At 45.3% G+C, this 13,401-nt stretch overlaps 1 protein-coding gene across 5 annotated transcripts in view; it reads left to right on the forward strand.

The window, feature by feature from the left end:
• Window positions 1–218: 218 nt before the first annotated feature.
• The window catches only part of PNLDC1 (PARN like ribonuclease domain containing exonuclease 1), a 28,021-nt gene continuing 14,838 nt past the window's right edge, over window positions 219–13,401 (forward strand). Inside the window, exons 1-9 of one of the 5 annotated variants that reach the window (XM_090042372.1) lie at window positions 219–281; window positions 2,710–2,767; window positions 2,912–2,985; window positions 6,463–6,496; window positions 6,631–6,754; window positions 7,858–7,946; window positions 8,203–8,303; window positions 9,040–9,119; window positions 12,546–12,683. In XM_090042372.1, coding sequence (XP_089898498.1) covers window positions 2,718–2,767; window positions 2,912–2,985; window positions 6,463–6,496; window positions 6,631–6,754; window positions 7,858–7,946; window positions 8,203–8,303; window positions 9,040–9,119; window positions 12,546–12,683 — 690 coding nt within the window. In that variant the 5' untranslated portion in view covers window positions 219–281; window positions 2,710–2,717. Of the gene's footprint in view, window positions 352–2,709; window positions 2,768–2,911; window positions 2,986–6,462; window positions 6,497–6,630; window positions 6,755–7,857; window positions 7,947–8,202; window positions 8,304–9,039; window positions 9,120–12,545; window positions 12,684–13,401 lie in introns of all 5 variants that reach the window. The other 4 variants (XM_090042364.1, XM_090042390.1, XM_090042381.1 and 1 more) reach the window with 4 other exon arrangements.

Consider the following 13,401-nt stretch of genomic DNA (forward strand, 5'->3'; position numbering starts at 1 on the left):
GTTTGCTGGAGGATTTCCCTGGAGTCAACCCCCCCAGGGGCACTGAGCGCTGGCGTGTCCCGCGGGGAGCCTGGCGCCCAGGAAGGTGAAGCATGCATACAGGTCCCCCTCCCTCGCCGGCCGTAGGAGCAGCCTCCCCGCAGCAGGAGGCGCCCGCGCGCCGCCCCCACCGCTCTCTCTTTAAAAACAACGAAACAAACAACCCCGGTCGTGGGGTGGGGTTGGTGACGTCATCGCGGGCGCGGCCGGGCGGGAGGCTTGAGCGCGACACTGAGATGGAGGTGGGGGCGGGGTGCTTCGAGCGGAGCCTGCCCCGGCTGCAGCGCCTCGTACAAGGCGCCGCTTTCCTGGGTGAGGGCGGGGCCGCGCGGCTGCTCCGCTTTCTGCTCCCCACCTTCTCCTCTCTGCCCGCTCCACTGCTCGGGTTTCTGCTCCCGCTCTGTTGTTCGGCGTTCTGCTCCACCTGGTGCTCCCTGTTCGGTGTGCTAGTCGGCTTTCTGTTCCCTGCCCTGTACTCTCTCTGCCTGATGTGCTGCTCTGCCTTCTGCTTCTTGCTTTGTGTTTCTTTCCCTATCTGTTGCCTGTTTTGGGTTTGTTTTTTTTTTGCTCCCTGCCTGATCCGCTCTGCTTTTTGCTAACTTCCCTGTGCTTCTCTGCTGCTCTGCGTTGTGCTTTTTCCTATGCGTTCCTTGTTCACATGGCTGGTTTGCTTTCTGCCCTGTGCTCCCTTGCCTGCTCGGCTTTCTTGCTGTACCTCTGTGCTCTCTGCCCAATCCACTGCTCTGCTTTCTGCTCCCAGCCATTTTCTGCTTCCTGTCTGGTCTGCCTGCCCTCTTCCCAGTCTGTTGTGTACTGTCTGTGCCACAGCCTCTTCTGCCATAGACAGGAGAGCAGGCCCTCGAGAGGAGCACTGGTGCTGAGGAAGATGGAGAAAAGCACTGAAAAACTCTTCTCCCCTGCTCTTTGTATAACCTTATTTTTCAGCTGTCTGGTTTTCAGGGGTATGAGTGCAATTAATGCCTACCAAAAGCAGTCATAGTGCTGCCTATTCAGAATCCTCCCTTGCCCCTTCCATCCTCTCCAGTAATTTCTGCTGCTTCATCCTGCCTCTTCCCTCATTTGTTTGAATGTTGCATGAGCACGACAAGGAACTGGTCAAGGAAGTGGCTTTTGGGGCAGGTCTGCTCTCAAATGCTTTACTGGTATTGCTATACACCTGGTGATGTTGGCCTTTTTCCCTCCGAAAGGATAAAAATTACACTTGATTTATACACAGGGTTGTGACCTACAATTAGGCCCCCTGCCATCATGACTTAATGCAGTATTCTTGTGCATATGATAAAATTACCAAATCCAGTTTTTTTTAATGTGGCATTTCTAGCGCATTTAATACTGAGTCCTTCCCTGTGAGATTTGAGTCTGTTGTGGGGCTCCGTTAGGGCAATGGCAGTTTGAGGTCTTATCTGCAGTTAATTACCTTTTTGGGGGGGAAAAAGCTATGTTTGAAAATTGAACTTGAAAATGTGGGGCAGTAAGTATACAGTAGGTAAGGGGTATAGCTGCAGCTGGTTGCTGTTGCTGTGGTAGAAGCCCTAATGTGGCTGTACCGACAACAGTATGAAGTCTCTTGCATTGTACTTCATTTTGGTTCCCCAAATGGACCAAGTTAAAAATGGGTACCGATATGATTGGACCTGTGCTGGGGGAGGTTTCTCTACATCATACCGCAGTTGAAGTAGCAGGATTTTTTAGTATAAATAAACCCTATGAGTATCTCAGCTTAAAAGCTCAAGGCTTTTTCCATTTGTTCATTTTAGGGTGTCATCTTATCTAATCAAGTTTCTTATCTCAGCTGATGAAAATGTTCCAGTAGAAAAAGAATGTGATGCACCCCCTCCATATTCTCTTCCTCAGAATTTTCCATTCCATCCTGATCTGTAAATGAAGAACAGGTTATTTTCCCAGTGATGATTTTCTTAAGGTCTAGTTAACATATTTATAATTTAAGGCTTTTTAAAAATCAGTACTACCATATTGTTGCAACTAATATTTTAAATAGAAATTTAGAATAAAAATTAAACTTAAAAATGTTGAAAGCAGGGGAATGCACAGGTAAGGCATCCAAACAGATTGTACTCTGTGTTGATGTCCAGGGTAGGGGAAGAGAGGAGGAGACCCTTTTCTGTAGCCATGTCGAAACAACTTCAGCTTTAACCATGAACGTCAGAATTCATTGTGTCCCTTTTTTGCCTCCTGTTCTGCCTCTGCCACAATATTGCCACAATCTGTCAGTGATTTTCTCTAGTAATTAAAAGTACCAGAAATCACCTAACAAAATGAGACAACTTTGCAGGCATTTGAAATGATAGTGGTTGGGCTTTCCAGGGTGAAGTACATGGTACTAGTTTAGACTGGGAAAACATTGTCAAGTGAACGTTTTGAAGTAGTTTCCTTTCCAAAAGAGTTCTATTTTAGCCTCTCCATGGTGTGGCTGAATAATGCTCGGACTGAAAAGGAGAAGATTTAATTTCCATGATACCGCATGGAAGATTTAATTTCCTTTGATTTTCCTGTTGGGTCAGGATTTGTCAGGTGCATTCAGACTGGGAGGGTACATCTCTCGGGGTGCCTTACCCTTTTAAAGCAGTTGCAAAAGACTGGCAAAACACAGATATAATGCTCTGGCATCTCTTTGTTCTGTCTCAACAGGCCTTGATATGGAGTACACAGGTTTACATTCAGCCTTTCCAGAAGGCAAACAGCTTAGGTAAAGTTGCTAGACTCAAAAAACCCATGTAAGATAAAGTGATTTTAAACAGTAGCAGGACTTGCCATAGTTTTGCTCTGAAAGAACTAAAATGATGCATTACAGGAGTATCTTTTCCTCCCCCTCCCTATGACTGCCAAATAGTCTCTTCGATTCCCCTGCTGAGCGGTATTTGAAGGCCAGACGGAGTGTTCAGCAGTTCACAGTGTGCCAGCTCGGTGAGCCCTTCCATTTGTTCTTGTAAAAAAAAAAAAAAAAAATCTATTTCTTCTTCTGGATTCCTTTGACAAACATTTAAATTTGCTGATGTGAAGCATCTGGCCTGGGCAAAGGTTTAGAGGCTTTTCTGAGAGGGGGAAGGATACAGTTTTGCTCTTCCAAGTTTCTTTTCCCAGTTCCCACTCATTGTCTCCCATGGTAAATCTGTTTTTTGTTTTTTTTAATTAATGGTCATGTTATTACACAGCTTAAGTAATTTGAATACAGACTGTTTATTAATGAATTTTGACTGTATTCGGTATTGCTCCTAAAAGAGCAGTGTTGAGATGCCTTTTTTCTTTTTAATGGAAAAATACCAGAAGCCAGGCTAGGTTCTGTTCTAGGCTGCCATTGATTTGTTTTGCGACCAAGAAATGGATGTTTACCCCATTTTATACATGAGCATATTGGGGCATGGGAAGGCTATCTCAGATGGGTCTTGTGAGGATTAATATTTACAAGCACTTGGATTCTCAGATGTACTGTCTTATGCAATATTCATTCTCCTGGGTCCTGACAGTGAAATATGTTGCTTTCCCAAGCCCTGTCTTGTTCACCGCTTTTTTGGATTGTTGTTGAAGGCGAAGGTATTGGCATGAAACGTCTACTATTGTTAGGCTAACATAGGTTTTTCAGCCTAGACAGCTAGGTGGTTATGTTTTCTGCATCTGCTGCTTTGTGCTGCAGTGTGTTTGAATCAGTACAGGGATGGGAGGGAAGTATCTGAGCTATTACTGCAGCAGTCTCCATTGCCTGAAGAGACAGCGAGCATTGTTTTGAAAGGTTTCTTTCATGTATGCCCTTAAATTCATCTGCAGTACAAAAGTATTGGGTGACCCAATTAAAGCCTTGTTTCATTTTGTAGTTTAGGGATGTCCATACCTTTGAGGCACGTGAAAGATAACCTGGCAGGGATGAAATGCACTTTGTGCCTTATTTCTTTTATAAAACAAAAGCAGGAAAAATACAGAGAGAGGATGAACAATGAAACAACCTTTTTATGTTAGAAATCCAGGACCTGTCTATTATCTGCTCTATGGTGATTCAGAAACTATTGAATTTCTGATGCTACAAAGGACTGAAAACTCAGGGAAGAGAAAGGAAAGGGTATTTAGTCAGACTATAATGTTTTGGTTTTCTGTTAACGCCTCTCTAATGTTTGAGATGAATCATATTTAACTTATGAGTACCTTTACAATAAATTCAACAATTTTACTTACTCAGGCTGTGTAAGCCTTCCTCTAGAAACCTTCGTTAAGATGGGGGGGACCCTTCCTTTCCAAGGTTTTGGTAAAGGGAAAAGCTTTCAGAAAGAAATAATTACAAGACAAAAAGCCCACCCCAAATGTTGCTTGTAGATCATTTTTAAAGATTCCCAAGCCTTGGGTCTGGCTTTTGGAGACTATTTTAGGGACCTTGTACCTCACGCCTGAGTGAGGGTGGTTCCTTGCCCTACATCAATGCTGACCTAGTGAAAGAACACCTTGAGAGGCTGGACACCTTCAAGTCAGCTAGCTCTGACAATTTACACCCCAGAGTACTCAAAGAGCTGGCTAGCATCATAGCTCAGCCCCTGGCACAGATCTTCGAGAGCTCCTAGTGCTCTGGTGAAGTGCCCAATGATTGGAAGAAGGCCAGTGTGGTGCCTATCTTCAAGAAAGGGAGGAAAGTAGATCTGGGGAGCTAGAGGCCCATCAGCCTGACCACTATCCTGGGGAAGGTCTTAGAAAAATTATCAAAGAGGCCATTCATAATGGACTGGCCGATGGCAGCATCCTGAGGGATAGCCAGCACGAGTTTGTTGCAGGTAGGTTGTGCTTGACCAGTCTCATTTCCTTTTACAACCAGGTGACCTATCACCTGGACAAGGGGGAAGAGATTGATGTCATATATCTTGACTTTAAAAAAGCCTTTGATTTGGTATCCCATGATCACCTCTTACCAAAACTGGCTAACTGTGGCCTTGGGTTCACCATGATCCGCTGGCTGGGAAATTGGCTTGTGGTCAGACCCAGAGTGTGGTGGTTGATGGAAGTCAATCGTCATGGTCCCATGTGACCAGTGGGGTCCCACAAGGCTCTGTCCTTGGACCGATATTGTTCAGCCTCTTCATTAATGATGTAGACATTGGAGTCAGAAGCAGACTGGCCAAGTTCACCAATGATACCAAACTTTGGGGTAAAGCATCCACACCTGAGGATGGAGGTAATCCAGGCTGACCTTGACAGGCTCATGAAATGGGTGGCCAAGAACCTGATGGTGTTTAACATGAAAAATGCAAGGTTCTTCACCTTGGGAGAAAAAATCTGCAGCATGTTTATAGGCTCAGCAGTGCTACGCTGACTAGCACCATGGACGAGAGGGACTTGGGGGTCAGGATTGACCACAAGATGAACATAACCCTGCATTGTGAAGCTGCAGCTAGTAAAGCAAGCCAAACCCTGGCTTGCATCCATAGGTGCTTCTCAGGCAAATCCCAGGACGTCATTCTTCCCTTGTACTCGGCCTTGGTGAGGCTGCAGCTGGAGTACTGTGTCCAGTTTTGGGCTCCACAATTCAAAAAGGTGTGGAGAAGCTTGAGAGAGTCCAGAGGAGAGCCACGCACATGATCAGAGGTCAGGAAAACAGACCTTACAGACCTTCCCCAGGCTGAGAGCTGTGGGGCTCTTTAGCCTGGAAAAGCGCAGGCTCAGGGGTGATCTGATGGCCACCTATAAGTTTATCAGGGGTATCTGGGGGAACGTTTGTTCACCAGAGCTCCCCAAGGGATGACAAGGTCAAATGGTTATAAACTCCTGCAAGACCGTTTCAGGCTGGACGTAAGGAAGAACTTCTGTACTGTCCGAGGTCTGAAATAGCCTGCCACTGGAGGTGGTTCAAGCACCTACTTTGAACGCCTTCAAGAGAAACCTGGATGCTTTTATTGCTGGTATCCTATGACCCCAGCTGCTTCCTGCTCCTGAGGTAGGGGGTTGGAATTGATGATCTTCCAAGGTCCCTTCCAGCCCTATGAAATGTCTGTGATGCTCGAGCTCTGTCAGTGGATATCTCTGCTGTTAATAAATCTCTACCAATGTTGTGTTGCATGTAGTACAACTGAGCCCGTAGACCTATGACACAATTTATGACTTTTATTAGCAGCTTTCTTCATCCCTGCTATTTTATAGCATCTGTATCCTTGCCTACGTGAATTGTTCCTCTCTCTGCATGCTGAAATCCTATTCCTGTTGAACTATCTGGGAAGCCTGTGCCTATGCTACCCTCATTGGGGTATCTTAGTGGTGATCTAGAAGTCACTGTCTTGATTCGGGTGCAGCAGAAAATTAATAAAATGGCATATTAAAGGGAACTTGCCCCATCCTGTTTGTTCTGCAGTAAGTGGGAGATGGGTCCAAACGCTCAACTCGGTATTATGGCTTTGTGTTTGTATCTTTCAGGTTTGTCGATATTTTCTAGTGAGAAATCAAACAAGTAAGTAAAGAGGGCTCTTCAAGTCCATGGCTTATGTTAAATGGAGATAATGCAGTTGGGATCTGTGCTGGAGGCTATAGTATGGCAGTCCTTCACCACAGTCCTGTTTCAGATGTCTTTCCTTTTTCTTGTAGGTATGTGGCACATTCATATAACTTTTTCCTCTTCCCCACAATGTTTGGAGCCCTGGATTCGGAATTCTCCTTCCAGGCATCTAGCATTCAGTTCCTGACTCATTATGGGTTTGACTATAACAAGGTATGTTCTCTCTGTTGTAAATGACTGGAGCAGAGATGTGGCTTGCATAGCTAGGGGAAAACATTACAAAAAGAAAAGAAAATGCTTAAACCCTACATTTGTTTTGTAAGTGGGTTTTTGCCTTGAGCACTTGGACTGGGTTCTTGCTAAGGGTATTGGCATTTAAACTGTTCTGTAGCCATGACACAGCCACCACATCTTTGGCAGTTTTGCCTTAAGAGAAAAATGGCTGCTCTTCTCAGCCTATTAAGACTTCCTTCCTGCTATGTAGGCTGTCACCCATGCTGCGGACCATGTAGGATCTACATGATGGGAGAATAACCTTGGGTCATTTGTGTTTGAGATGGGTTTTTGTGCATCTTCAGTGCTGTTTCAGTAATTAACTGCTGTGGTCCTGCCTATGGGATTCTACAGAGGATGTAAGAATCAACATAGGATTGTGAGACTGGAAACTCAATTGAGAAAATGGTTATTGAATTTATCTTTGTGCTGACTCCTCCCCCCAAAAACAAACTTTACCTTTTCACTAAGGCAAGCTCATTTTACCTGTCTGTGATGTGCAGCTGTCTTTTAGTTGGACATTAGTTAGTGCCAGTATGTAGCAGCACTTTCCAACAGCTGAAGGCACATGAGTGTTGTATCTAAGTAAAACTGGTGGTGGGATGAGGTTTTAATTAAATTGGATACAATTTTAAAGCTGGGATTTCCTCAGAAGACCTAGATTAGAATACTGACTTTGGAAAAAAGAGCTTTTGGTTCTTCTATATTTACAATTTTCCAAGACCCCAACTTCGTGTCTCATCTACAGTCTCTCATCATTCTAGATTTTTTCCCTCTACCTTTTGAGTCTTTTGCATATCTCATAAATACAGCTTTCCTTTATTATGTAGGTTGTTTGAAGTTATTTGAAGGCTTTGAATACTGTATTTTTCCAAGAAAATATGGGGGAGACATGGGGAGAACAGTATTATAAATGTTGTGAATCTCCCAAAACAGATGTCAATTGTGAGCATTCCTATCATGCTACTGTTTTACTTGTTTATCAATCACGGGATTTTTTGGTGTTAATAATCAGCTATTTTGGGTTTTTGTTCTGTGTCCAGTTTCTTAAAGATGGTATCCCATATATGAATGAGGTACAGGAGAAGAAACTTCAGCAAGAACTTTTTGCTGGCAATTGGAAAGTCCGCAGGTAAAAGTGAGATCTTTGCTCAATGCTTCATAAGTAGTCAGAGTACTTAATTGTAATGATCTGGGAGAACGTCTGATTTCCAGCTTTGTGTTTCCTTGGGGACTAATATACAGAGTCTATGAATTGTCAAGCTGTTTCTGTGAGTGTCTCTATACAGTGACCACAGTAGAAATGAACAGGCCTCCTTTCTCTAAAGCGTAGCATAGTTTAATGTTGCTTTTACGTCTGTGTTCTTGTCTTCCTGATCTTCTTTTAGCACTTTAGACAAGGATAGACTGAAAGTGGTGATTGATGAAGTGACACATTGGGTCTCCTCAGCAGAAGAGGGGGAGTCCATGGTTGTCTCTGACCTAACAGGTATGAAATCAGATTGTTGATCTCTCAGTGGCTTGAGCAGGTGTACTGGGTGTACAGGTTTTTCTCTTTGTTCAATCCATGTTGCTATCGATCTTGTTAACACTTTTACTTGTCCATTTAAATAAAATTTCCAGTTCACCATCAGTACTACAGCTTCTATCATATTTTCACCTCATTATGTTGCTATACCTTTTTTTTTTCTCTTCCCATAACCAGCTCTGTTGTGGGAGCTTTTGGGAAGGCTTTTGTGGTGTCTGTGGCTCCATTTAAAACTGAGGTGGATCTCTGGAACAATGTGACAGTCTGACAATTTTCCTTGTCCTAAACCAAAGCTGTCCAACTTCCAAGTGGCTGGGGTCCACAGGGTGAACCATGGCTGTCTTCAGGCTATGCCCCTGCCAGGTGCCCAAACATCTTTCTCCTTTGTCCCCACAAATTTTCTTTTGTATAATATTACTTCTGTGTCCCATTTCCCCCCCCTCACTGTCAGCATGGAAATGTACTAATTTATGTATGTATTCACTGAGAAGAAAACTCCTTAACAGAGAGCGAGTTCATTTGAAATAGAAATGAGTACTGTCATTACCCTTCTTGGGTCTGGTGTATCCCCTCTATTTTAGAAAGTTTTCCTTGGTTTCCACTTCCAAGTCTGACCTATCCACTGAAAAATGTTTTAATTTCTACCAAGCAGAACATCTCTCCACTTCTGAGTCTCTCTCGTTGCTTTTGATTGCAGGTTTTCAGATATTTGAGGTGCAGCTGATTCTGAGACGAGCACTTCCTGGTATTTGGACGAAGCCTTTTGGAGACAGTGAGGTGAGCTGAATATCAAGACCTCTGGGAGTGGCACTTGGAATTCTTGGTGGTGCTTTAGTGGGAAAGTTTTCTGTAGGAGAAGGGTTGACCACAGATCTGCATGAAGGGGATGATTCAGGTTTTCTTTCTTGAGGAGACCTTGGGGTTAAGATTCATAGATTGTAAGGGCTGGAAGGGACCTTGCAAGATCATGAGGTCCAGCCCCCCTGCACTAGGCATGAAGGACAACTGGGGTCATATGACCCCAGCAAAATGACCATCCAGTCTTCTCTTGAAGATCTTCATGGTAGATGATCACACCACTTCTGGATGGAGCTTATGCCACTGTCTGCACACTCTGACTATGAAGAAGTTTGCTCTGTGTTGTTTCCACAAACCCAGAGTGCTTCTGACTAAAATGATTTTTGCTGAATTTTCAGGCTCCTCAATCCTCTTGCGTATTTCCACAAAAATGTGCTGTATAACCATCACTAGTTGCTTTTTTCACTATTAAATTGTTCTTAGTGGTAACCTGGAAGGCTTTGGCCTGGTGTATACCACATGATTCTGCTGGCAAAACTGTGAATGGGTTTACAGTCAGAGCTTGCCTGTGGTGGTGAAGTCCCCTTTTCTGCCAGTGGAGTAACAGTTTTTGACTTAAAAAAGGCTTCTGTTGGCTGCTTCAGTCCTTCCAGCAGCCAGTTCCTTTTCAAGATGCACTTTGCCTCTGCTGCCGTAGTTGTTGTAGAGAAACTGCCAGAAGTCTTTGGGTGTGATAGTGATCTTCTGGCTTCCGTATGATGATTGCTGTCTGCCAGCAGCAGTTCCAGCCACTGAGATTGTCTACTGTAGACAAAACCTTAGACCTGTTCTGTTTTTGGCTTGTAGCAGACTATACAGCCTTTCGAATTTAGGTCATTATCTTGAATTTAGCATGCTCCTTTTCTATTTTGAATGAAAGCAGGAGCTGCTGGGTTCCATGAGAAGTCTCAATTCATATACCAGTGGATTGCTTAGAAATCTTATAGAAATCAGTCACAGTTAGCACCTTTGTTAGTTTTAAGTCAGGAGTCACAAGATAGGCAAATACACTCAGATCCCTTTTCTCATCTAGAGGTGGGCCCTCAGGATTTGTATGGATTCTCTTTGCCAAGGAGATGGACCACTGCTGTTGCCCACATAATAAAGGACCTGTTTCCAGTTTTACAGACTTTGCATTTCAGTGGTCAGCCTTATTAGCACCAAGTTACTTATGTTCCATACCTACCCACTCATACTCTGGAAGAGGAAGACTCTATTATAGTCACCATCACTCTAGTCAAGGAAACTGGAATGTGACACCTGTCAGAGCCCATCTGATTTATCAACTGGGTGTTGGCTACTTTTCAGAGAAGGAAAAGGAGCTTGCGGTGGTATACCATTGGGTGCTTGCCACTTCAAAGGCCTGAGTAGGCTGTGAGGCAGCCTGCAGGTGACTGCAAGGGCCAATCAGGTAGTAACATGACAGCTAAGAGGCTGCCTGATTGGAGTAGGGCTGAGTAGTGTCAGTATAAGAGCAGCCCCTGAGAAGCAGAGCCAGCAGTTGTTGGAGGGACGCTGCTAGAGTAACATCATCAAGCCAGAGCTCTTCTCCCCAGGAATATTTGGAGGTCAAGGGTGCTAAGCCCCAAAGAAATGGCTATGGGTCTAGGAACAGTGAAGCCAGCCTAGGAGGGGGCTTTCCGTTGTGGGTCTGCTGAGCTGCTAGGCAAACCCTAATGAGAACTAGCAGTGACAGGCCAGGGAGATGAGCCCAGCTGAGTGAAGGGCTGCCTCATGTAAGGTTTCTGGGGCTCTAGGCAAGCCCAATAAGAGATGGCTGTTTATGGTGGGGCCCAGTGAAGACCCTTGCTGAGTAAGGTCAGCTGCTCCTGCACCAATGCCAAGGAATCCCAGCAGGTCAGTGGTATGGGGCCAGGGCAGAAAGGCCAAAGGGTGATGAAGCCCACTGCGAGTGTCAGGCCAGGGCTGCAGAGAGCTATCTGGCATCCTGACTGGCCTGGAGGCGGGGCCAAAGCCAGAAACAGGCTGAGGTCCCTTCAGTGGTGGGGACATCACTGCCAAAGGAAGGATAGGCTCAGCTGATCGTGCTGAAATGACAGAGGCTGAAGCCCAGCCTCCTGAGGGGAGGAATCCTATAAGGGGGTCAGAGAGAGAGGGCCCAGTGGATGAGTGCAGTTTACAAGATGGAGGCTGCAGCAGGGTGCCCAGGAGTGAGCAGCTTGGTAGAGAGAAAGACCAGGGCAGGTGGGTCTGCAATTGGTCCTGGGGACTGACCTGAAACTACACCCTGCTGGGGAGGATGGTGTGGTGGGGCTGTTTGTGGTGGGGCAATCCTCAGGGGGTGCCACACCAGTGCCCCCCTACTGAAAGTTGAGTATGGGGCACTAGAAAGCCTCTGCACCTGCTGACTTGTGGGTGATGCCATGGAGGGGAAGGCGAGGGAAGCACACCCTGAGAGAAAAACAACAGGCTTGGACAACCACAGGGAGGCCAGGAGGGCCCAAGGCTCAAAGCCTGAATGAGTGAGGCCTAGGGGGAGGCCGGAATAGGAGTGAGGCCTAGTGAAGGCCAGACTAAGAGTGAGGTATGTTGATGGACACCTGAGGCATGAGTGGTCTATAGGCCAAGAGTGGGGTCCAGGCATGTCAACAGACATCTGAGGCCCAAGGGGCATAAAGCCCAGAAGCCCCAGTGAGGAGGTAGAATGGTGACCCCAGTGAGGGGTAGAGAGTATGAGGCTAGGAACCTAATGAGGCAGGAGCCCAGAGTGCATGTGGGAGTTGAGGCCCCAGTGAGGGGGCATACAGCCAAGGTAAGTCTCTGTATGCCTGAGACTAAATTTGGGCCAGAGGCCATGTGTGGCCCAACAATGGGGCCAGGAAAGTTGGGAGTGATTTGAATGCCATCTGCGAAGCATGGGACATGGTAAATGAGAAGTCAGAGCCGTGTATTGTGCCCTTGGCATCAGGGCATTAAATAGGCAGCTTCCCACATTTTCCCATCTGGTTATGAATTCTTCAAGGTATGGCAGGCGAATTTGGGCCACCTACCCTAGACAGGTTGGTGGGACCATATTGTGACTGGCCCTGGGACAGCCCCCTGTCAAAGGCAGTCTTCACCTTCTGTATTGACAGGCTGCTTCTACAGCTTCAGCAATGTTGGGATTGGCTCTGTGTTGCCACATGTCATGCATTCCTAGCATCAGATGAAGTAGGCTGTTGCCTATGAAAGCTCATACCACTCTGAACCGGTTGAATGGTATGGTACCCTATCATCTGCTTGATATCGGATTAATACAGCTAACCACTTTTGTTGTTAGCATTGCACTGCCCTACTAGACAATCTGTTTAGGTTTTTACATTGTGTAGGTTTCCTCACTATAGTTTTGCTATCTGTTTTTTTCAGGTGATAGTAGAAAAGATGAATCCCCGGCATCGCTGGCATCTGGAGAACACTTCTTGTGACTTCTGCCGTAAGGAGTTCATTCTCCTATCTGCCCAGGGTTTCACTAGCCTCTTCCAGACGCTTGTTAAAGCCAAGAAGGTATAACTCATCATCCCCATTCCCATCTATGGGCTTTTGGGTTTGTTACCGTGGTAGTAGTGTTGTGATAGAGTATGCAAGATATTTTATAAGAGATAAATAAACTGATTTAGAGCAGTGAATGACCATACAGACTGACTTGGTTAACATCTTTGCAGCTGTCAGCCAAACAAATGTTAGTGTTTAGATAAAGTTTTTAGATAACTGTTAGATAGGCATTATCTAACCATCACTATTATTTCACATGATATCTGACTACATAATAAATTTTTTGCTGAGATTTACTCAGGATTACTCCTTAATTAACTGACATGAAACTTAGATTTCATTATGCTGCACTCTTACTGGCCCCACAAGTTGAGCAGACTGATAGGAGAGGAGCCAGGGCCTGTTTTGACTCATTTTTATTAAGATCTAAGAGTTTGGAAATGCTAAGTCTCATTTTGGGGCATAAGCTAACAAGCAAAAGAGTTAAGCAGGTACTTCCCTTTTGCACAGGTTATCGTGGTTTGTCTGGCAGTCCACTTAGAGGATGTTGCAGGTCATTTGCTCTTGGTCTCTGTCAAGGTTGAGGACTATGTGGACCATTGGCCTGATATAGGATAGCAGTTTGCCTCTTTCTGACAGAACTGTTGACTAAGTTCCCATGTAAGACACTTTGTCACTGTTGATATGTAGGTCAGAAGGGCCCTTCTGGGGCTCACAGGTGCTAGAATAC

Source organism: Crocodylus siamensis, chromosome 1 (genome assembly GCF_052110815.1).
Source record: "Crocodylus siamensis isolate JL-2025a chromosome 1, ASM5211081v1, whole genome shotgun sequence".
Lineage (NCBI taxonomy): Eukaryota > Metazoa > Chordata > Crocodylia > Crocodylidae > Crocodylus > Crocodylus siamensis.